The sequence below is a fragment of the Trichosurus vulpecula genome, chromosome 1, assembly GCF_011100635.1.
Source record: "Trichosurus vulpecula isolate mTriVul1 chromosome 1, mTriVul1.pri, whole genome shotgun sequence".
Taxonomy (NCBI): Eukaryota; Metazoa; Chordata; class Mammalia; order Diprotodontia; family Phalangeridae; genus Trichosurus; species Trichosurus vulpecula.
This window is the reverse complement of record NC_050573.1, coordinates 66,221,760-66,246,939: the sequence shown is the minus strand read 5'-3', so window position 1 is coordinate 66,246,939 and position 25,180 is coordinate 66,221,760. Positions and strand designations below refer to the sequence as shown.

Below are 25,180 nucleotides of genomic sequence, written 5' to 3'. Positions count from 1 at the left end.
TGGGGTATAGCCCCTGGCCTAGGAATATGGTTCTGAAAACTGTGGCCTAACCCTAACCCTAACCCTAACCTTAACCCTAGCCCTAACCCTAACTCTAACCCAGTAGGCAGAAATCTTGGATACCAAACATGAGGTCTAGGTCTCTTCAAGGCTATACTGTCTTGGTTACCTCGTCTCTCTGTAGATGACATGGGTTATCTATTTTATGGCCTCTATTCTTGGAGCTTCTATTGCATCCCATCCAGATCTTACCTTCCCTCCTTCATCAGAATATCTGCTTTTCTTTTTAAAAAGCTCTGTACATCATTAGATGACCTGGATTCCAATCCTCAGTCCACTAGTTAAATTAGTTATTTGTCCCTGGACAAGTAAGTTCCTGAGCCTCAACTTATTGATGCAATGGGGATTGGAATACTTTCCCTGGTTCTGTTTTTTTCCCTCTGCATCATATGATACAGTATATGAGTAAGTACAAACAGAAAAATACTATATTGATTTAGGAAATGCGGCCAGAAGCATTTATTAAACTTTACTATATATAAGCTATTATGCTAAATCCTGAGAATACAAAAGCATAAGTTCCCTCCCTCAAGGACCTTACATTCTACTGGGATGTATAACATTAAATTATTAAACCCTCTGAACAAGGGGATATGAATGAGAAGGAAAGTTTCCAAATGTGGAAATGAAGATTTAGAATAAAGATGAAGATTTCCTATTTAAAAAAAGTAATCATATTCCAAGTCATATCCTTGGATTTATATGCAGCCATCACTGATAGTGGAACGTGGGACTATGAAATCATGTGAAGTCAGAACACCATCTGCTGGCCAAACTTTATAATATACTCCCATACCTGGTGAATTAATAAGGTATATATTATATTACCTTATATTACGTTATGTTACATTATGTTACGTTGTGTTGTATCGTATCATATCATATCATACTCTACTGTATTAAACTACACTATATTTTATTATATTAATTACATAATATTATATTATGTCACATCTCATCGCATTGCATTGCATTGCATCACATCGCATCACATCACATCATATATCATAGCACATTATATTATATTGTTAATGTAATATACAATATATTATAGTGATAAATATTTTCTGTTATATTAATTAATAAGTTACATATTTAATTGGCAGGTTGCTCTCTATAGAGGACAGAAAACAGGGCAATGAGCTATATGTGGGTGGATAGATCTCTGACAGCACTGCCATGTGCACATCTAGCACCCATCACCCATGTTATGTCATACATGAAATTAGGTGTACATGCAAAATGTCATGGGAGGCATATTTAAGCTCATCTAAGCCATGATGAAATTGCTCCACTTAGTTTCATCAATTTTCCCTATCACTTTAACTTTTTAGTTTCATCAAATTTCCAAACTTTAACTCTTACCATATTCAAAATTCACAGAATTGAATCTATAATGATATTTGCAAAGCTATTCTTTTCCTGGAAAGGAGGGTTCAGATTCTTGACTCAGACATATACATTGTTGCATAAATTTACAGAAATCTCCTTAACCTCTGATAAATTATTCTATGTATAATGTAACCTTTCGTGTTGGTCATCCAAAAGGAGAAATGTAGCTACTTAGAATTCTAAATCAAAGAACTTTAAGCGCCAACTTGAAAGAACTCCTTGGTCCATAGTTCCAGTTGTCTGTACTTTCTGAAAGCTTTTCTTTCGCTGGGATTAGCAACCATTCCTACTTTTTCACCCACTGAGTCAGGTGTCTGATAAATTTTTCCAATATCTTTTGCATTTGGCAGTTTGCTAATGAAAGGAAATCTTCAGTTCTTTTTAAAAATGGATTTTTTTATTATTGTCCTTTATCTTCCCATCAACAACGTTTCCCCCTTTATTCCTCCACCTCCCCTTCCCAGAAAGTCATCTTTTATAACAAAGATTGTGTGTGTGAGCGCGCGTGCGCATGCGTGCGTGCGTGTGTGTGTGTGTGTGTGTGTGTGTGGAGCTGATCTCAAAGCCTGAAAGAGCTTGGTCTAAAGCCAGCCTCTAACACATATTGGCTGTATGACCCTGGGCAAGGGATCATTTAACCTCTCAATCCTCTAGGTAGGGCTCTAAGATTTAAGTTGCAGAGAAGGTGTTGACCTACATTGGTAGAGGGAGGTTCTTCACTGGGAAGTCCCTATGATAATGAAACCACAGGCCCAGTATCCCCCTGCCCCATTCCCTACGTGATCTGAGAAGAAGAAAAAGACAAAATAAAGATTCAATAGTATTCAGTTTCCATATAAATAAAGAATTGAAATAAAAATTTACTGTTCTTAAGGACAAATCAGGGCATTAAATAACACAGAGAAGTTTTGAGGAAAAGTTGTGTGGATATTAGGCCAAAATCGAAGTGTTTTTAAATTCCATCCATTATAAGGCATAGGATTTAATTCTTGTCGTTTAGTCAATTAGTCATGTCTGACTCTTTGTGACCCCATTTGGGGTTTTCTTGGCAAAGATACTGAGGTCTTTCTGGCTCCAAGCCTTATGCCCTATCTACTTACCACCTTGCTGCCCCATAGGATTCAATACATAATGAAAATATTCAAGTGGATTCTATTGAAGTTCTTAACACCAGCTAAGTTAGTCCCAGGGTGCTAGAATACGTCTGCCTCCAATATCCCATGTGGGCTGTGATGAGTCTTCATGCCCCATCAGTTCCATCATCTGGGAAAAGCAGGCAGCCATGATGTTCAGAAGTAGTGCTCCCTTTGGTAGAGAGAGTGGTCATTAGCAGCAAGGCATCTCTTACACAGGACAACTTGAGGCTGCCATAGGGAAATATTATAGAGAAAATATGCGAAAAGAGAAAAGGCTCTGCTTACATCCCTTATCAACAAAGTCTCACTTTTTGATTTGGCCTTAAAGGTTTGGGGAACACTAATTGTCCAGGTTACATGCAGCTGAGCTTCTGGAGAATCTTGCTGAACTCATGATTGGTTTTCAGGGGAAGCTTGGTCCTGGTGCACACTTCTTCAAGAAAAGCCAGAGTGGCAAAGAGTGGCTGCATGTAGGGTATGGTCCTGAATTTTCAGGTGCTTCTCTTCCCTGCTCTATACTCAGAGCTCTAAGGCTGTGTGTGGGGTGTGAGTGTGTATTCAATACACGAGGATGGGCTCATATGTGCACGCATTTGTATGAAGCACTCATTCCTCTAAGGGATGAATGAGAATGTCAGAGATAGGAGTCTGATAAATGTGAAGCTTTGGTCTGGGCCAGCTTCTGGAGGGCAGCTAGGTGTCACAGTGGGTAGAAAGTACAGGGTTTGGAGTTAGGAAGACTCATCTTCCTGAGTTCAAATCCATGCTCAGACACTTGCTAGGTGTGCAACTCTGAGCAAGTCACTTAACCTTGTTTGCCTCAGTTTCTTCATCTGTAAAATGAGATGGAGAAGGAAATGGCAAACCACTCTAGTACCTGTCAAGAAAACCCCAAATGGGATCACAGAGTCAAATACTACTGAAATGAAGCCACAATGGAATTTGGCTACCTCAGTGACTTTGACCTTCTGGATGGTGGAGAATGGTAGAGACTGTATCCAGGATAGTAGGTGGGGTCCTTACGTGAAACTTCTCCATCATGTTTGTGCTACAGTGATATAGCTCCCCGTGACCACAGCACTGAAGAGGATCCCTAAGATCCAGTAGCATGACAATGGAAAACAGCGACCATCTGATAGACAGGAACAGGGTTTTATTGGTGAGTCTCCCTTGGAGATTCTTGGCTGTGCCTCCCAGGAGTCGAGATCCCCTCCCTTTTTATCCATCTCACCTTGTTGTACCCATTCCCCTAATGGAGAGGTGAAGCCAATTACAAAACCACAGTAATGACACAATTTCTTCTTACACCCCCTCACTTGGTACAGATAGTGCAACTACACTTAGAATCATTATCTCTTTAAGTGGTACTATTTTAAGTTTCCTCAGAATGCGTGCGACAGTGTATTAAAAACCAAATAGCTATATGAAACTGCACCCATTCTGTTTACTTGAATTTGAGCAGTAAGAGTGAGGAGAATGGACTCAGAGAGGAAACAAATATAATTTACAGAAGATTTGAAAATAGAGCCAACAAATCCATTTGCCTACGGAGTTGCCAGTGAACACTGACTGAGGTTTGAGCCACATAATTAGATTTCATCAGAAGGAAAAAGAGAACAACTTTGAGAAGTCTCTTGAGATTTGGGTGAAAAAAAGTCAACCAACATTTATTAAGCACTTACTACATACCAGGCGCTGTTCTAAGTGCTGAGAATACAAAGACAAGCAAAGATACAATCCTACCTGGGCTTACTTTCTAAAGGGGAAAATAACACATAAAAGGAAGTCGAAAAGGGGTGGGGGAAGGTAGCCCCAAGGGAGTGTTTTGGCAAAGTCTAGAGAGTCAGAAGCAGATCCAGGACAGGAATGAAGAATGGCTGACCTATGCCTTTCCTCAAAATGGTGGTTCTGGGAGGAACTCACAAAGGAGAGGCAGGCAGCAGAAGTGGAGGGATCTTCCAAGGTGAGAAGGCAACTGGAGAATGGGGCCATATTCCACAGTCAGAAGCAGGCCTGGGACCTCGAAATGGTTAAGCAAGAGAGAGCAGCAGGGGTTGTTTTTTGCTGTTTTTGTTTTGTTTCGTTTTTGAGCACTGGGTTTGAAAGGAAAGCCACATATGTGAAGGGGAGTTAGTTGCTTTGAAGTCTTCACCCCATGAAAGGGAGGTAGGAGCAAGTAGATGGGAAAGAAAGCAGTTCCTCTGTGACAGAAGAAGTAAATGAGTTGGTCCCCTGCTCAAGCTAAGGGGTGATTGACAGCTCAGATTACCTTTTGTGCCAGCGCCACCTAGTGGGTTCTATAAGCATACTCAAATCTTCTCAGGCATATTACATTTGGCATTCTTTTTGAGGTGGGAATCATTTTCCCTTCAAAGTCCTTTTTAGCCCTGGGATCCCATGAAGGACTCCAAAATATTTATATCCAGTCATATTCTCTTTTGTGAGCTCTACTTCCACATCACCAACTTCCTGTCAAACATTTCCAAGAGGCCAACTCAAACCTATGTCTCAAACAGAACAGGACATCAGAAATACAACATTTCCTCCTTGAACTTGCCTTTCCCACAAACATCCTCTTTCTGCTGAGGGCACCATTCTGCCATTTACACACATCACAACCTCAGAGGTATGCTTGATTCTTGACTGTCCTCTATTCTCCATACCCAGAGATCAAGTCTTGTCAATTTGTCTCCACAATATCTGTCATATTCACCTACTTCTCTGCTTTCACATGGTCACTACTCATATTCAGGTCCTCATTAGTTGTTACCTGTATCAGTTCAGTAGTCCTTACTTGGCCTCTAAGTGGCCAGTTCCTCTCCCTTCACATCTAAGGTCCATCTTCTACAATCTGACAAAGTATTTTCCTAATATTCCATTCCCATGCTAAAATGACTCTCTATTGTCTTTGGGATAAATGGCTTGGCAGCTTTTCATAGTCTGGCTCCAGCCTACCTTTTCAGGGTTATTTCATATTGGTATTTTTCACATACCAAAATGACCCAATTCATGTTCTCCAAACTTGACATACCATCTCCAGCCTCCATGATTTTTCCTCTAAAAACCTTAGTTTCCTTCAACATTTAGGCTACATTTTCTATCTTTCCTAAACTGGTGATACTCTTGCCCTCTTTCTGAATTGCTGCTGCTGCTGAACTCCTGACCTGTGTTGTAGTTCTCTGATTGATGACAGTCTATGATATGATATGATAGATATGATATCTAGCTGACCCCAGGCCCCAAAACCTTGACCATACTTCACTCAGACATCTTTGGGTCATACATCTACATGAAAACCCCTCTTCCCCTCTACCCTTCCACCTCTTGCTCTTAGAAGTATTTCCAATCAGTACTGTCATTACTCTTGAAAGGGAATGCCAATCAATTTCCCTATGACTTCACCCATCTTACCTATGACTTCCCAGATCAAACACATTTCTCTAGCCACCACTCCACCATTTTTTTCTTGCCCTATTTATTAGATATTAAGCTCCTTGAAGGCAGACCCTTTCTCTCTTTGTATTTCCATCTCCATCACTCATCACAGTAGGTGTGATAGACTGAGGAAAGAAGAATGAATCAAGTGATCATAAGTCAAGATGAAGGTGAAGGTTAACTAGTTTGGGAGAGGTTTGAAAGTAAGACATTGTGTCTACTAAGTGGACCACAATGTTCTTGCTGATAATCTCCAATCTGATCAGAGTTCCTCAGCATCCTCAGTGATCAACATTTCCTTTCTTGTGCCATTTTTGCCACATATTGGAATGTTCATATCTTGGACTTTATTGCCTCTGAAATCCAGAACTTTTAAATTCCATAAGGTAACCACAAACTCCTGTTTAGCATTTAAAATGATTTCTAGATTGGATCCTGTCTATTTTTCCAGGTGAATGATATATTGTCAACCCCTTAAATTCTCTACATTTTATTCAGACTGTCCTGTGTTTTAAGTGTCTCTAGACTGACAGTATCTTCCCTTGTGAAAAGAAAAATAATTTAAAAACATTTGATACAGTGACCACATATGACAAGGTATACAACATTCTGCCTTTGTTGTTCACTGTGTCTGTGACGAGAGGAGAACACTATAACCTTTGAAGGAGCAACACTGCAAGAGATTCTATGGGTAATGGAGAGGTTTGTAGTGGGCAGAAGGCAAATGAGGGTTATTATTAATGAATGACTGGCAACTAAAGTGACATAAAATATATCCCTCAGGGAATGTATAATCAGGAAATGAGGATAGCAGGTCAGTCATGAAGTAAGATCAAGGGGTAAAAGATAAAGACATTGCAAGCTGCAGTACTACCTAGAAAATATCAATAAAGCTAGAGGAATACCCCCATTGTATTGGGCAAACCCTCTATGTAGATTTTGGGTAAGACAAAGGCAGGACTCTTATAGTCTAAAAAACCCTTGAGGATGGTCATGATGTTGGAGTAGGAGGAAGCAGTACAGACCATTTTCCCCTACAACTACTCCAACAGAGATCTAGGAAGAGTACTCGACCAAATAGTGATTGGAAAATCCAAAGAGGAAATAATATGAGGAAAATGCATGGCAAGAACAAAGGATGAAGGGAAGATGGTGGTGTTATAGGATGTAAAGGAGTCTAGATCCTGTACAACCACCCCTGTGGGTTTTTGAAGTGTATTAGTTGAAAGGGGCATACAAAGAATTACCTGTAGATTCTCTTACCCAGTTCAGGAATCCGTAGATGAACCACTGGAATCCTGAGGAGGCCCTTGGATAGACAAGGTAGCATAGGTAGAAAGCAGAACACAAGCAATCCTGGTAAGTTCTTGGTGAGTGGGTCCTCTGGGCACCAGTGACTTGATCCCAGGAGCTCCTGGAGCCCAGATGGAGTTGTTTCTGAAGCCTGAAACTATGGTTATAGGAGTCTAGCCTGAGAGAGCAGCTTTGAGGTCTTCTATGTGAGTCCAAGGGCAGTAGCAGCCTGATCCCATTGGTATCCAAAGCTTAAAGTCTATGGTTGCAAGATTCTAGTTTAAGAGAGCAAAATTGATTCATTCCAGGTGGGTCCAGTGTGGCACTAGCAACCTAAACCTAAAAGCGGCTGAGTCTGAACCATCCCTGAAGGCTGAAATCCATGGCTTCAGGAACTTAATTCATGGGGATTTGCAGGTGGTATCCAGCAGGGTGCTAAGGGTCTACTTGGTCCTAGCTGTGGGAGAAAGGTGTTAGGCAAAATCTAACCTGAGTAGTCCCCAAAGCTTGTGGTGGGAGCCCACCATGGGAGTATGCTTTGAGCCCAGCAGCAGATGGGAAGGATCCCAGAAAGAATTCATAGCAAGGGGAGGTTCCCCTAGTCCTGTGTCAAGATGCAACCTCCATGAAGAATCTAGTACTGGAGCAGACCTGGAGTCCCTTGAAGGAGAAGACTAGTATAGGGCACCATACTCAGGACCAGGTTGGCCTTGCTCATACCATTTAGTTGCAGAGATTGACTCAAGGACAGGCACCTTAGATATCGAGACAAGAGAGATGAACAAACCAAGGGAAGGTACAAATACTGTAAAGAAATAGTTTGATTTGAGAGAAACATAGAGGTTAAAACCTAAAGAAGATAATAACATGGCAAAAGTCCATATAAGGTCTTGGAGAAAAAATATGCTGCTTAAGGGATTACAAGAGTACCAGGAAGAAACAAAGTGTGAAAAATAGAATGGGAAAGATGATGGACACTTTTGGACAGACTGGAAAACCTCATGCAAGAACTGAATGCACTGAAAATTAAAGTGGGTCAAACAGAAAACAGTTACTCAATAAAACAACTAGAGATAGTAAAACAAGAACTCTACAGAGTTTATCAGAAGGATAGGTCATCTATCTCTAAGAGGGAAGTGCAAGTGAAGCTTAGAGAGATGCAGAATTTTCAGCTCAGTAAGAAGGCAAATTAAATTCATTTTTACACTGATAATAATAAGCCAAAGGATCTTTCCCCAGTCCCTACATCCCTTTTGATCTTCGATGCATTACTTTTGCCTTTGCAGAAGCTTTTTAGTTGCTTGTAAACAAAGTAATCTGTTTTGTGTTTTGTAATTGCCCCTGTCTCTTGCTTCTTAAAACTATATCTGTGACTGACTTAACTTTAATCCGATTCACAAGCAAGATGTCACCTCGTGATGCCATTGGTCCTCTTTGAAAACAAAGGACAAACAACAGCACATTTCCTATCCATACCTGTGAGACACATATGATTTGTTTCTCTTCTTTTTATAGTACGATCTTTAATATTAAGATTGAGTATACATTTGGGCAGCTAGGTGGCACAGTGGATAGAATGTCAGACACAGAGTCAGGAAGACATGAGTTCAAATCTGGCTTCATATACTTTCTAGCTCTGTGACTCTGGGCAAGTCATTTAACCATGTTTGCCTTAATTTCCTCACCTGTAAAATAAGCTGGGAAAGGAAATGGCAAAACACTCCAGTATCTTTGCCAAGAAAACTCCAAATGGGGACATGGAGAGCAAAACAACTGAAAAATGACTGAACTGATCCACTTTAGAATATATTGTATAATGTGGTATAAAGTATTATCTAAGCATAATTTCTGTTAGACTGTTTTCCAGTTTTCTCAACAGTCAAATCAAGAATTATCAAATATCTTTATCAAATAAGGAATGTTTTCCTAGGTAATTTGTTTTCCATTTTATTAAACACTCTGTTATTGAATCCAGTTGTTTGTGGTTCTCCTTTATTTAATCTGATTCATTGATATATCTCTCTATTTTTTTAACCAATACTATATGGTTTTGATGAGTGATGCTTTATAATATAGTTTGAGGTCTGGAAGTGCTATCCCTCCTTCATCCCTACCTCTTTCTATCATTTCCCTTGATATTTTAGTTTTTTTATATTTACAAATGAATTTTTAAATTATTTTATCAAATTCTATCATTAATCTTCTTGACTAGTATAGCCTTAAAAGTATAAATTAATTTTGCAGTATTGTCATCTTTATTATATTGGCATGGCCCAGCTATGAGCACCGAATAATTTTTTAGCTATTTATGTTGTTCATTATTTCTTGTAATTGAATCTACACAAGTCATTTGTGTGCTTTGGCATATCAATCCCCACATATTTTATGTATTGTAGTTATTTCTAGGGGATTCCCTTTTTTTTCTATTATTGCTTCTTGGATTATGTTATCATTGTACAGAAATGCAGTTGATTTTTGAGGATTTAATTTTTGATCTGCAACTTTCCTGAAGCTGTTGTTTTGATTAGTATCTGCTGATTCCAAGTGTTTTCCAAGTATACCATCATGTTGTTCAGATGTCATTTGTCATTTGCAACTCTTCTTGACCCCATTTGGGGTTTTCTTGACAAAATAATGTAGTGGTTTGCCGTATTCTTCTCTAGCTCATTTTATGATGAGGAAACTGAGGCAAACAGGGATAAGTAACTTACCCAAGGTCACACAACTAATAAGTGTCCGAGGCCAGATGTGAACTCAGGAAAATGAGTCTTTCTGACTCCAGGCCCAGTGCTTTATCCACTACACTACATAACTTCCCTATACCATCATATTATCTGTAAATAAGGAGAGTTTTATCTCTTTGTCTATTTTTATTTCTTTGATTTCTCTTTCTTGTCTTATTGCTGTTTCTATCATTCCTAGACCAATGTCAAACAATAATGGGGAGAATGGGCATCCTTGCTTGACTCCTGTATGAACTAGAAAAGTTTCTAATGTATCTGTATTGCATATGATGCTTGCTTTTAGTTTCAGATAGATGCTTTTTATGATATTAAGAAAAGTTCTTAACTACTTTGTAGTTTGTTTGAGCATCTATGAAGATGGGCCTTTGTCAAAGGCTTTTTCTGAATCTATTGAGATGATCATGTTGCTTTGGGTGTTTGGATTTTTTAATATTTAATTTATTTATTTTCAGTTTTCAACATTCATTTCCATAAGTTTCAAATTTTCTCTCCCTCCCCAAGACAGCATGCAATCTGATATGGGCTCTACACATACATTCCTATTAAATACATTTCACATTAGTCATGTTGCATAGAAGAATTATAACAAATGGGAGAAATCATGAGAAAGAAAACAAAATAAAAGAGGAAAGAGTCTGGGGCATTTGGATTTTTAATTTGATCAATTATATTATTTTTTAAATGTTGAAGCATCTTTGCATCTCTGGCACAAATTCAACTTGGTCATAATAAATGATTTCTTGGATAAATTACTATACTCTCTTTGACAGTATTTTGTTTAAAAATTTTGAATCAATATCAGTTAATGATATTGGCCTATAGTTTTTCTGTGTTTTATCTTTCCCTAGTTTTGGTATAAGGACTATATTTGTCTCATAAAAGGATTCTGGTAGAATGCTTTCTATATTTTTTTCAGAATAATTTGTGAAGGATGGGTACCGATTGTTACTTAAATGTTTGCTAGACTATCAGGACTGGGAATTGGTTTGTGTTGTTTTTCATAGTTTCTTTGCACCTAATTTAATTTTCATTTCAGTGATTGTTTCAACAATCTGACTAGCAGCTGTTGTGGGGGTGAAAGATCAACACAAGCCCAACAACAAGCATACTGCCAAAGCCCAGGTTCTTTATATCTGCTTCACTAAGGAAAGCAACGTTGAGGGGTTGACAAGTTTATTTTAATCCAGCACACAAATATCATTCACTTAGTTCAGGGGAAAAAGCCCGCACCCTGAACTTTGGAATAAAATACAAAGTTACAAACATGGACAGACCGACCTCCTCTGATTCAAATCCCAATACATAGTTACCAGAGTTTAACAAAGTCCCAACATCTGGGTTACTAGCTGGAGGGTTCTTAGCTACAGCTGCCCGTAGTCTCCACATCAGCTCACCAGCATGAATGAGAGCCCTGTGCAAATAGCTCTGTCTTCTCTTCTTATATGGTTTCAGATGTCATCAAATGTCATTTGAATGACCAGAACTTAGGCTCCTATGATTGGCTCTTGAGTTAGCCCCTCCCCTTAGTACCTTGGGAGCTTCACACCCCCACAGGCTTAGCACCTAATAGGGGTTTGGGCCTGGGGCTTAGCAACTAGTAAGACTCAATGAAATACACTGAATTATTCAAAGGAAACAAAAGCCCAACTCTTCAAGGGTACTTGGTCGAACTGAGTGCTAAGAGCCCATTTTGCTTACCAACACAGTGACTGGGTTTTTTAATTGGGATATTTTATCTTGTTGGAGGGATTCCTCTATTTCTTATGTGTTCTCAGTTTTGTTAACTACATAACTGGGCATAATATGTTCTAATTATTATCTTTGTTCTGATTTCATCTTGCAGATTTGCTATTTTATTGACTTGGCATTTTGCCCTCTTTTTAAAAAATCGGATTAGGTAAAGGTTTATCAGTTTTACTAGTATTTTAAGAGAACTAGATTTTTGTTTTACTTATCATATCTGTGGATTTTGATTTTTCAATTTATTTCTCTCCCAGCTTTTAATATATTCTCTTTAGTGCTCATTTTATTTATTTGTTGGCTTTCTAATTTTTAAAGCTGCAATTTAGTTCATTAATCCTTTATTTTTTTTTTCCATTTTGTGAATATAGTTTTTGAGAAGATGATTTTCTTTTAAGGACTACAGCATCCCAGACTTTTGGTATGTTGTTTCATCATTTTCTTTTTCTTTCACATAATTATTGTTTCTACAATTTGTTTTTCTACCTATACATCATTTAGGATTTCATTGTTAAGTCTTCATTTGAGTCTATGTCTTCTGTTTGTGTTCCCTTCACCCATGACTATTTTTTATGGTCTACATTTTATGGTCTACAAAAGATATATTAAATATTTCTGCCTTTTTACAGTTTGTTGTAATATTTCTGTGCCCTAATACATGGTTCTGAGATTCCTCTTTTCCATTGTACCTCACTCCCAGAAAAATACCACTTCCTGCAGGTGACAGAGAAGGCAATACTCCATGGTAGAGTGTTTCTCTGTAAACCTGATTGTGCCACCCTCCTCTGATCTATACTCTCCCCCCCAGGCACCTTCCTTATCCATTTGCCACAAACTCTCCACCTTGGGCCCATGACCTCCCTGTCCCCTGGGCACCATTTGCTCACAAAAATTCCAACTCACCCCCTCTTGAGGCTGGACAATTGGTCTTTTCAAACACAAAATTCCCACAGACAATAACCAGCACATTGTCTCCCATTTTCACTGAATATCTCTCTTCAAGCAAAGGAGCATTCAGCAGTGGAATGAACCCCTTCCCACTACCAAAACAAGGATTCCTTTTTTCTCCAACCTTTTCAATCTTGCCCCCTTTCTCTTCACTCACTCTCTTGTAGGTTTTCTCTTCCTGAGAGATCACAGGAGTCACCTTCTCCTGGATTGTCCTTCCCTTCAGTATATTTGGATGCTCAATCAGTTGTCCTCACTTTTGATTTTGTGGTGAGATGTCCCATCATAGTATTTTGTATTCTACTAATTGTATTCTACTAATTACTTCTGCTCTGCAGACATAAATTGTGCTCTCAACATTCTCTTTTCTCTTTTAAATCATTCAAGAAGAATATGTTGTGGTTCCATATTCTTCTCAAATTCCGCGGGGTCCTCTGTGTTATCAAGTGTTGAGTCATTTTATTGTTTTTACAGTATTTATTCATAGAACTTTGAACTCATTTACTACAGCTGGAGGCCATATTTCCTTTTTCTTTTAATGTTTTCCTTATTAATTTATCCATTTATGTTTGAGGTCTTTCAGTTTTCTTCTTTATGAGATCTTTGATAATTTCAGTCTTTTTCCTCTTATTTTCTTCCATTGCTTACTTTCTGACTCTCTCTTTTCTGATGGTGATTTTTCCAGGAGCTATATCTCAAAGCATCTTAGCTTCCTCCCACCCTGAGAAATTCACAGTTCACCAGCTTAGGTCTCTACCCTAAATGACTTCTGACGGGATAAAACTGGCCTTTGTTGAATACTGGGTTCTTTTCTTCAGGCTCAGTAGAATGCCACATAGCCCTACTCAGCACCTCTCACACATACTGTCTTTTTCCATTCCCTATATTCCTCAGTTCTCTGACCCTGCAGTACAGAGCATTGCCATGCTAATACTACTGCAGTAGGGGATGATTTCTATCAGTTTGAGTTTGGATCTCTGAGGCTATTGGAGAATGGGGCTGTGTCCTATTTCAAGCCTAGATACATGTCCTTCTTTGTCCCTTTGGTTTCTCTGCCCTCCTACAGAGATCTTTCATAGCATAAGAAAATGTCATGGCACTGGCTACAGAGGCCCAAGCAATCTTTCATACCCTGGAGCCTGGATTTCCTTAGCACCAGAAAGAGGTGGAGGGGCCTGGGGTGTGGGATTGAGTTTTGTTGCAAGTCCATAGGATGTCAACCTAGCTGTTGGTAGCATGGTGGAGAACGGGGTGTTGCGTGAGCTTGAGTTGGGCCTTAGTTTACTTGTTTTTTGAACTTTCTTTTGGGTTCCTGGTACCCTAGACCATGGAAACAGCTAAGGTTGCTTTATCTTTAGTGCATAATTTAAATTTTGGAGAGGTCTGATTGTTTGTGAAGATCAGAGAAAGTGTCAGTCTTCTGTCTTTTTTGTTCATGTGTTATCATTATTGTGGTCATGATAATCAATGGATGGATAAGATTGCTTTAAGAAGTGTTCCATAACCACAGTGTGGGTCAAGTGGGTGATCCAATTTTTTATTATCCCCTATCAATTTTGATTCATTTACTCAGGCAGCTTGGAGGCACAGAGAGTAGAACACTGGACTTGAAGTTAGGAAGGCCTGGTCTATTCCAGACACTTACTAGTCATGTGACTCTGGACAATTTGCTTTTAGGCTCAGCTTCTGAGTCTAACTTATAGGATACTTAATATTAGCAATAATGATAGCAAGTATTTTATAGCACTTTAGCATCAGGAAAGCATTTTATAAATAGTGTTTCATTTGATCCTTGCAACAATCCTGGGAGGGAGCTACAATTGTTATTCTCATTTTACAGATAAAGAAACTGAGGCAGAAAGAGGCTAAATGAATCGCCCAGGGTCATTCTTGTTTTAGACCAGATTTAAACGCAGGACTTTCTGATTCTAGATTCAGCACTGAACCCAAATTCTCATTCAACAACTGGGGGACTTAATGCATTTCAACAAACATTTAATGTACAAGTTCTACAGGCAGAATCCTGTATTTGACACCAAGGAAATGCAGAAATTTTAAATAAAATAATAATCTAGACATGTTGGGAAGTTCTCCTAATATGCAAATCAGAATTTTAAAAAGCCGTGGAAGCAATACAGTTTTTGGTAGGTTGTAGGAAGGAACATTTGATATAATATCTAATACTATTTTTGTAGAGAAGATGGTGAAATGCAGACTCAGTGGTCTTGGGATTGGAAACTGCGTGATGTTCAGAGTCCATGAGTATTCATTATGGTAGTTAGTACGTGTATAGTGCTTTGGATTTTGCAAAATAGTTTACATATATTAATTAATATTAATATATGTTAACATACTAATTAATTTAATCCTCAAAAATTCTGTGAGGTAGGTGCTATTTTTAATCCTTATTTTAGAGATGAAGAAACTGAGGAACAAAAGGTTAAGTTGCTCAACTAAGGACACACAGGTAGTAAGGGTCTGAGTCATGATTGAACTTAGATATTCTTGACTATAAGTCCCATGCTCTATCCCCTGCAACATCTTGTTGTTAATGGTTCAGTGGATGGTAAGAAGTCTCTAATAGATCAACCAGGCATCTGTGCTGGTCTTGTGCCATTTAACTTGTTTTTATCAATAATTTGGATAAAGGTCATCAAATCTGCAGATGACACAGAAAGCTGCCAAGGATAACTAACACACTGGATCAAAACAGACAAACTGAAAAAGATTTTAACAGTTCAGACCATTGAATTATTTCTAAGATGAAATTCAGTAGGGATAAATGTAAAATCTTATATTTGGGTACAAAATTTCAATTTGCCAAATACAAGATGGGAGAATCACAGACAAGAGATGGTCTGAGAAAAAGACCTTAGGTTCTTAGTGGACTACAAACTCAATGTGAATTGAGCAATATGATGTGGCAACTGCCAGGGCTAATGCAATCTTGGGCTGCATTAAGAGAGGCATAAGCTGAAAGACTAAGGATGTGCCTATCTCTCTTTACTCTGCCCTCATCTGACCTCATCATGGATATTGTTTCATTCTGGACACCATGGTTCCAGAAGGACATTGACAAGTTGGAAAACATGCAGAGAAGAGCAAGCAAGTTGGTGAAAGGACTTAAATCTATATCATATGGGGACTGATGGATGGAACTAGAATTTTTTGCCTTTTGAAGGGAAGACTCAATAGGGGAATAATAGCCATTTTAAATTATTTGAGTGGCAGTCATATAGAAGAGGGATTGGGCTTGCTCTGTTTGGCCCCAAAGAGAAGGATCTGGGGCCACCAGAGTCAAAGGGTGGAATTTGTAAAATGGTAAATTTAGTCTTGATGGTAGGAAAGATTTCCATACAATTAAAACTATCCCATATTGGAATGGGTAGCCATCCCAAGGTAGACTGTCCATTATAAAACTTGAAGCATAGAAAGAAAGATTTGTTGGGTATATTATAGAAGGAATTACTTCTTTCAGGTATGGGATGGTCTTTGAGGTTCCTTCCAACTCCAAAATTCTGTAATTCTCTGATGCCGAGTAGATGAGATCACCAATACAGAGAGTATAGAGTGAGATTGTTGTTTTTGTTGATTCTTCCTTCTTGGAGAGAACCAATGACATCAGGAGGGTGATGTCTTGACTTGCACATGGATTGGATTTAAGTGAGGCAGAGCTATGCAAAGTCATCAGCCTTACCCTCTCTTCCAGAATCATCAGAGTCCAGTGGCAAGACATAGGTCAAGGTGACTGACCCAGATGCAATGGGGGACCTTGGCCTTTTTAAACTAAGGTCTTTCCAAGATCTCAGTTTTCATAGAGGGAGAAGTGACGAGTCTAAGCTGAGAAACTTGGGCAGAGTGCTCACAATGAGTGAGGGGCCAGGAGGAGGTGCAGGAGCCAGGGAAGGAAACAGAAAAAAATCAGTCAGAGATGAAGGAGAAGCAACAGAGCTGTGCTAAAAAGCAGAGGTAGAAAGGAAGCCATGGCCCAAAATGAGGACTGATTAAGTAAGAGAAAAACTCAGCTTTGGTGATTTTGTGAAAGAAATTTCAGTAGAGTTGCGAACATAAAAGTTGGATTGCATGGTCAGGGAGAGTGAGTGAAAGGGAGCTAAGGAAGTAGATATTACTTTTTAAAGAAAATGGGAGTACTTAGCTTGTGATAATAGGTCAGGAGGAGGTTTCTATCGGGCGGTGGAAAATCGAGCATGTTTGTAGTCAGAAGCCAAGTAGCCAGTAGAGGAGAAAAGACTAAAGATGTAAAAGGAGGGTGAATGGGATTGGAAAATAAAACACTCAAGCAGAAATCCAGGGAGTGGAAGTATGCCCTTACTATTATACTATATGCATCTCTGTTTCAGGAAATCATCTAACTTTTTTTTCTAATTCTTCTTTCTGTCCAATCAGCCCTTAGTGTATATAGGGTTCTATTTATGCATCCAGTGATGTTTATTTCATTGATTTCTACTTTGCTTGTTGATTCTGGCACCCAGATTTCTCTTTTAGAGTATATCTAAATACACAGTGACATCCCACCCCACATTTTACAAATGCTGCTTCTTTAAATAGGCCATCATTTTCAGAGCTGAATTTCAGTCATGGATTTTGCCCTACCAAGTCTCATGTAAACTTTTGAGGTCAGATTTGCCTCTTTGCATTAATAGCTCCCATTCAACATCTATGTTGGCCACACTTTTTCATTTGTTAATTGACATCTAAGGACATGAATCTTATCCTTTCTTGAGTAAGACTGAAATTCTGTGTGATTTAATTGCTATTGTTCTTATTTTGTGGCAATTTTCTTTCATATATATCTTTGTGGATAGATATATTGGCATGCCCTCTCTCTTCTTTTTGCTTTTCCTATATAGCCTCTGAAGGTAATATTAGTAAAAATAAGAAGCAGTTACAGGGAGGTAGATTTTTACTCAGTCTAGGGAGGAATTTTCTCACAACTAACCCAGTCAATTAGTGAGAATGGCCAGTTATTGCGTAAGAAATTCCCTCTAATTGAAAGAGTTCAAGCAAAAGATGGATGATGACCTTTTTCAGACACATTTTAGATCTAAAGAGGATCATTTCATTATTTAAGAAGCTGGAGTAGAGGACCTACCAGATCTCTCACTATGAGTTTGGAATTCATAAAAAAAGAGACAAAGCCAAAGATCAGTCAATTCATATCAAGCATTCATTAAATGCCCACATTGTCCTAGGTATTGAGTTAGGTGCTTTGGATACAAAAACAAATATGTGACAGTCGCCACTCTCTTACAGCTTATTTTTCACAGGGCCAGTGAAAATTAAGATGTTCACAGATAGGCAAATATTATGCAGTGGGAATAACCTGCAGTGGGAATGGGGGATAACACTAACAATTGGGAAAATCAGGAATTCTTGTTGGAGTTAATACTTGAACTCAGCCATAAATGGAGCTTGGAACTGAAGATATAGAGATGAGTACGGGCTCACCTCTGTTCCATGCATGGGAAACAGCCTTTGTCAAGGCTCTGAGGGGAGAGATGGAACATCATCACAAGTAGGTGAGGTTGACTGGAATTATACAGTACTTTGGGGTCAGTTATGTGAAATAAGACCAGGAACTTAGATTGTGACTTAGATTATGAAGGTTTTAAATGTCACAGGAGATGAAATTTTATCCTAGCCATAATATGGAACCTGTGAAAAATCTTAAGCAAAGTAGTGAAATGGTCAGGTCCATGTTTGGGGGTAACTATTATAAAGATGATCAGCAAAGCAATTGGATTTTGAACAGATGTGCCCATTCAATGTCTCATTGTCAAATGGAACTGATTATATTTTCTCAGAGGCTATGTTATCAGAGCTCTAGTTCTTCCAGGTCCAACTAAAGTAGAAAGATTTTATCTTTGGCATCAAGGAAAGGACAGAGAAGATCATCAAAGAAGCTCCAGTTTTTCCAGGTCCAACTAAAGTAGAAACACTTTTCTATGGCATCAGGCAAAGAACAAAGAGGTTCATCATGAGAGGGTTGGCTACCATGTGATGAATTTTTTAAAACTACCACAACTCATAATGACCATCTATGAAGACACGGAGGAACTGGCACCTAGACTCCAAATGATGAAATCCCATATTGATTTTTCTAATTTTTTTCTTTTCTGCAGCTATATAATATTCCACAGTTTACAAAACACTTTCACAAACAATATTTGATTTGATGTACAGAGAACAAAACATTTCAGGTAGTCAGGGCAGGTCTTCCACTCCCATTTCAGAAATGATGAAACTGAGGGATAAAGATATTAAGTGACTTAGCCAAGGGCATAGAGCTTATAATGCTAGGCTGAGGACAAAATCCCTTCTTTTTCACTCAATTACCAGCACTCTTTTGAGCTGGAAAATGTCATGAGGAAGCAGGAGGTGTTCAATCAGATATAATTATGGTGGAAACACCAGAAATTGAGATGATAAAGACTAAGATCAAGGTCATTTATAGTTAACTAGAACAGAATGAGCCGGTAAGGTAGGGACCTTGATATTCATCAACCATCATTTATTAAGCACCTAATATGTGCCAGACACTTTGTTAAGTTTTGGGAATACAAAACGAGGCAAAAAGTCCCTGACCTTAGGGATTTCAGAATTTAATGGGGGAGACAACATGCAAACAAATATATACAAACAAGATTTATACATGATTAATAGGAAATCATTAACAGAAAGAAGGGACTAGGATTAAGAGGGATTGGGAAAGGCTTCCAGTAAAAATGAGATTGTTTTTTAAATTTGCGACTTAAGTGAAACAAAAGAAGGCAGAAGATAGAGTTAAGTAGACAGAGCATTCCAGACATAAGGAACAGCCTGAGAAGATACCCAGAGCCAAGAAATAGAGTGTCTTGTTCATGGAACAGCAAAGAGGCTCACTGGATGTAAGAATATGTGGTATGGAGTAAGGTATTAGAAAACTGGAAAGGTAGGGCAAAACTATGAAGAGATTTGAATGTAAAACCAAGGAATTTGTATTTGATCCTGGAGGCAATAGGGAATCCTTGGAATTCATTGCTTTGGAGGGGTGTACTTTAGGAAAATCATTTTAGTGGCTAAATGAAGGATGGATTTGAGTAGGGGAGAGAATTGAGGAATCCAACATTTCTGTCTCCCAATATCTCCTCAGAAGTACCAGTGTTTTATTCCAAGGAGCAGGAGCTAGCCCCATCACTGAGAGGAGGCTATTCTGCTAATGAGCCTCCTAAGGACATCTTTTATGTCCTTATTCCTTAGTGTATAGATGAAAGGGTTCAACATGGGGGTGACCACAGTATACATTGCTGAGGCAACTGGGCTCTTCCAGGAAGAGTGGGTAGCAGAGGAACTCAAATATACCCCAAATCCTGTGCCATAGAATAAGGAAACAACAGAGAGGTGAGATCCACAGGTAGAAAAGGCTTTATACTTACCCTGAGCAGATGGGATTTTCAAAATGGAAGAACAGATCTGAATATAAGAGAAAAGTATCCCTGTGAGGGGGAGAATACCCAGCAGTCCAGTAACAATATATAGCAAGGCATAATTGATGAGAGTGTCAGAACAAGATAGTTTTAGAACTTTAGCGAGATCACAAAAGAAATGCTGAATTTCATAGTCTCTACAGAAGGAAAGCCGTGTTACCATCAGACAATGAAGGAGGGAGTCCAGAAAGCTTATTATCCAGGAGAGCAGCACCAGCTGCCCACAGAGCTGAGAGCTCATGATGGCTGTGTAGCGTAGAGGGTGACAGATAGCTACAAAACGGTCATAGGCCATTGCAGTGAGGAGGAAATTTTCCAAAGTAACAAAAAACATAAAGAAATACATCTGGGCAAGACAGTCACCATAGGGGATGGTCTTATTTTGTGTCAAGAAACTCACCAACATCTTGGGGACTGTGGTAGATATCACACAGATATCTGCAAAGGACAAGTTGGAAAGGAAGAAGTACATGGGAGTGTGGAGGTGAGAGTCAGAGCCAATGGCTAACATTATGAGCAGGTTTCCAACCACTGTGACAAAATATATGCCCAAAAACAGCCCAAAGAGTGGCCTGTGCTGATCTGATTTCTCAGAAAATCCCAGTAGGATAAATTCAATGAATTGTGTTTTGTTTCCTGGTACCATGGGGCTGAATTTTCTGTTGAGAAAGAAATGAGAAGAACATGACATGACTTGTATATGAAATGGAAAGAACTTTGACTCTGACCAGGCTCTGACTTACAATTTTCTCTTTCTGTTCTGTCTCTGCCACTTATTATCTTTGTGGTCTTGGACAGGTCACTATTTCCACATTCCACCTCAATGGAAGACAAAAGACTTGGACCTAATGACTTCTAATATTCCTTGCAGTTTGGACAGTCTTCGAAACACAACCAAATTTAGAAATGAACATTTTATGAATCCCATCTCGAATTTGCTCTAAGTGTCAACGATCATTGAGCACTAGGATAAAGAAGGGCATACCATGGACAGGGCAGGTCCAATGCAGCCAATAGCAGAGGGAGAGGACAGTGATCTGGTATGACTGAGGATTTGGGCCATCATAAAATCACTGGAAATGGAAGGGGCCTCCTAGGACACATGAGACAAAAATGCACCCCATAAAAATCTTGGCACCAAAATATACTCAGTAGGTGGGCATCTGGCCTTTTCTTGAAGACCTCCATGGAAGGGAAAACTCTCACCTTCCTGAGGGAGCTTATTCCATTCTGGGTTTGCTCCTACTTTCCTTTCTGTTGAGCCAAAATATGACTGTTTTCTAGTTCTATCCAATGCTCTCAATCTACCCTCTGAGTTCTTGCAGAACAAATCTCTTTTCTCTCTCACATAATATCCTTTTACATATATGAAGACAGCCCATATTACATATGTTTTCTCTCCTTTAGTTCAAGAAACTCAAGTTCCTTCAGCTTGACTACATAGGCCCTTCACCATCCTGGTTGCTCTCCCTTGCATCCTCTCCAGATCATCAATGTCCTTTCTAAGTTGTGGCACCTAGAACTAAACACAGAATTTCAGATGAGGTCAGAATATGGTCAAAGACAATGGGATGATCACTTCCTTCTTATTGGAAGCTATATCTCCTTTGATGTAGGCTAAGTTTTCTTTAGTTTATTTTGTCTGCCATATCACTGCTGATTCATAGTGAGCTTACAGTTCACTGGAAACCTCCAGGTCATTCTCAACTGAATAATGGTCTTGTGTATTGGGGGAAGGTGCAATGAGGGGCTTGTGTGTTTTTCCCTTCCTCATATTCTATAGCTACACATAACTGGCAGTAGATGGGATCAGCCTTTCAGTATTTGGTGAGCCTGTGTTGCTAAGGCTTCCCTGTAATAGCCTAGGTCTGTATAAATGAAAGGGCATCTCTCTGACTCTCTGCTCCATCAGCCTTGAAAGGGTTTTGGGAGCTCCAGGCAATGACACATTCCAGTTCTGACTCCTGTTCTCTAGTCTCTTGAAACTCAGATATTCTGCATTCTAAAGCCTATCCCAGCTCACAGTATGTTTTATTTTCCTTTCCTATGATGCATGTGGTTTTGAAAAGGAAAAAACCTCAGTGGAGCACACGGCCCAAGCTAACAATACTGTAGATGGAAGACAGATGCAGGTTTAAATGGGGCTATTCAGTCTAGGAAGGTTATCATGCCCAGGCCAAAGGAGGTCTGTGCTGATTCATACTTAGCTTATCCTCTGCTAAGATCCCCAAGTCTTTTTCATATGTGTAGAATATGCTCTGAGGTTATTCTCCTAACCCACACTCAGACCAGCAAGTTGTGTACCTAGAGGACAACAACTATCTTTTCCCTCAGGGTTCTAGGGGTAGCCCTGAGTTGTTTGGGTATAGTTATCTAATACTTATAAAGTTATAAGCTTCCACCAATGTGATTTATCTATTGATTTTGAGTTGATCTATGTTCCACTATGCTATCCCACCACACCCTCTTTTCATGGGCCATGCACCCAAACTTTTCTATGAAGCCCAAGTTTCTGTTTGATCAGAAACCTATACATAGAATCTCTTCAACTGAGAGGATTGGGGAAAAATTACTCATTCTTTCCTTCCCTCCTTTTTCACCCTTCCAAAAGAAGTACAGAAGAATTCCTACCATGACTTTCCAACAGGTAATTCCCAACCCTATCATACACAGAAGGAAGAAGTGAGTTAAATTTGATTTATAGAAAAATTGTTATGCTTAAGTGATCCTAATATGTATTATTTGTGTTAATGTATTTTTCTTTGAAATATTTTCTTTTTAAATATCTATTAGGAACAGAAAAGTTAAGAAGTTGTGATTTTTTGTAAATTCTTGTTTTAAATTAGTAAAAATAGGGGCAGAGCCAAGATGGCAGCTGATAAGCAGGGACTAGTGTGAGCTCCATATTGAGTCCCTCCAAAAACCTATAAAAATGGCTCTGGACCAATTCTAGAATGGCAGAACCCACAGAACAGCAGAGGGAAGCAGGGCTCCAGCCCAGGACAGCCTGGATGGTCTCTGGGTGAGGTCTATCCCACACGGAGCTGGGAGCTGGGAGCTGGGAACGGAGTGGAGCAGAGCCCAGCTTGAGCAGAGTGGAGCAACCAAACTTGGAGTCGGGCAGATGGGGCCCCTAGCGCCCTGAATATGTGAGCTGTGGCAGTTATGAGACTTCTCAACCCACAAACACCAAAGACTGCGGAGAAGGTTAGTGGGAAAAGCTGTGGGAGTGGAAGGAGTTCGCAGTTTGGCTTCCAGCCCCGGGGGCAGCGGAGGTGGGGCAGCTACAGCTGTTGCTGCTTCTGGCCCCAGGCCCACCTGGTGGGAGGAATTAAGTGGCGGATCAGAGCAAGAGTGCACGGCCTGCTGAAGATCTAAGCCCTGCCCAGGCTGGGGGTTCTTGGGGAAGGAGTAGTGCTGGTGTGACAGAGCTGGCACCTCCCCCCCAAATGTGGAACATAGAACTCGTTAGTCTACAAGCAGTCATACCCCACTGAAAAACTCAAGGGTCAAGTTAGTTGGTTGGGAATATGGCCAGGCAGCGACAACGCACTCAGATTCAGTCTCAGACTTTAGATTCTTTCTTTGGTGACAAAGAAGACCAAAACATACAGCCTCAAGAAGACAACAAAGTCATAGAGCCTACAACAAAAGCCTCCAAGAAAAACATGAACTGGTCCCAGGCCATGGAAGAGCTCAAAAAGGATTTGGAAAAGCAAGTTAGAGAAGTAGAGGAAAAATTGGGAAGAGAAATGAGAAGGATGCGAGAAAACCATGAAAAACAAGTCAATGGCTTGCTAAAGGAGACCCAAAAAAATACTGAAAAATACACTGAAGAAAACAACACCTTAAAAAATAGATTAACTCAAATGGCAAAAGAGCTCCAAAAAGCCAATGAGGAGAAGAATGCCTTGAAAGGCAGAATTAGCCAAATGGAAAAGGAGGTCCAAAAGACCACTGAAGAAAATACTACTTTAAAAATTAGATTGGAGCAAGTGGAAGCTAGTGACTTGATGAGAAATCAGGATATTATAAAACAGAACCAAAGGAATGAAAAAATGGAAGACAATGTGAAATATCTCCTTGGAAAAACCACTGACCTGGAAAATAGATCCAGGAGAGATCATTTAAAAATTATTGGACTACCTGAAAGCCATGATCAAAAAAGAGCCTAGATAACCATCTTTCAAGAAATTATCAAGGAGAACTGCCCTGATATTCTAGAGCCACAGGGCAAAATAGAAATTGAAAGAATCCATCGATCGCCTCCTCAAATAGATCCCAAAAAGAAATCTCCTAGGAATATTGTTGCCAAATTCCAGAGCTCCCAGATCAAGGAGAAAGTACTGCAAGCAGCCAGAAAGAAACAATTTGAGTATTGTGGAAACCCAATCAGAATAACCCCAGATCTGGCAGCTTCTACATTAAGAGATCGAAGGGCTTGGAATACGATATTCCGGAGGTCAATGGAGCTAGGATTAAAACCTAGAATCACCTACCCAGCAAAACTGAGTATCATGCTCCAAGGCAAAATATGGACTTTCAATAAAATAGAGGACTTTCAAGCTTTCTCAGTGAAAAGACCAGAACTGAATAGAAAATTTGACTTTCAAACACAAGAATCAAGAGAAGCATGAAAAGAAGAAACAGAAATTGCAAGGGACTTACTAAAGTTGAACTGTTTTGTTTACATTCCTACATGGAAAGATGACATGTATGATTCATGAGACCTCAGTATTAGGGTAGCTGAAGGGAATATGCATATATATATATGTTTATGTATATATAAGTGAATGTGTATGTATGTATATATCTATGTGTATATGTATGTATGTGTATATATATATGTGTGTTTTTATATATATGTAAAAGAGAGAGAGCAGACACAGGGTGAGTTGAAGATGAAGGGAAGATATCTAAAAGAAATAAAAGGAAATTAAGGGAT

General features: G+C 39.2%; 1 protein-coding gene across 1 annotated transcript in view; it reads right to left on the bottom strand.

The window, feature by feature from the left end:
- Positions 1 to 19,942: 19,942 nt before the first annotated feature.
- LOC118830320 (olfactory receptor 7A17-like) overlaps positions 19,943 to 25,180 on the bottom strand; it is a 57,592-nt gene continuing 52,354 nt past the window's right edge. The window contains exons 2-3 of the mRNA XM_036737299.1: positions 20,435 to 20,885; positions 19,943 to 20,149 (exon numbers count right to left, since the gene is read on the bottom strand). Of these exons, the coding sequence (XP_036593194.1) occupies positions 19,943 to 20,149; positions 20,435 to 20,885 (658 nt within the window). The remainder of the gene's footprint in view (positions 20,150 to 20,434; positions 20,886 to 25,180) is intronic.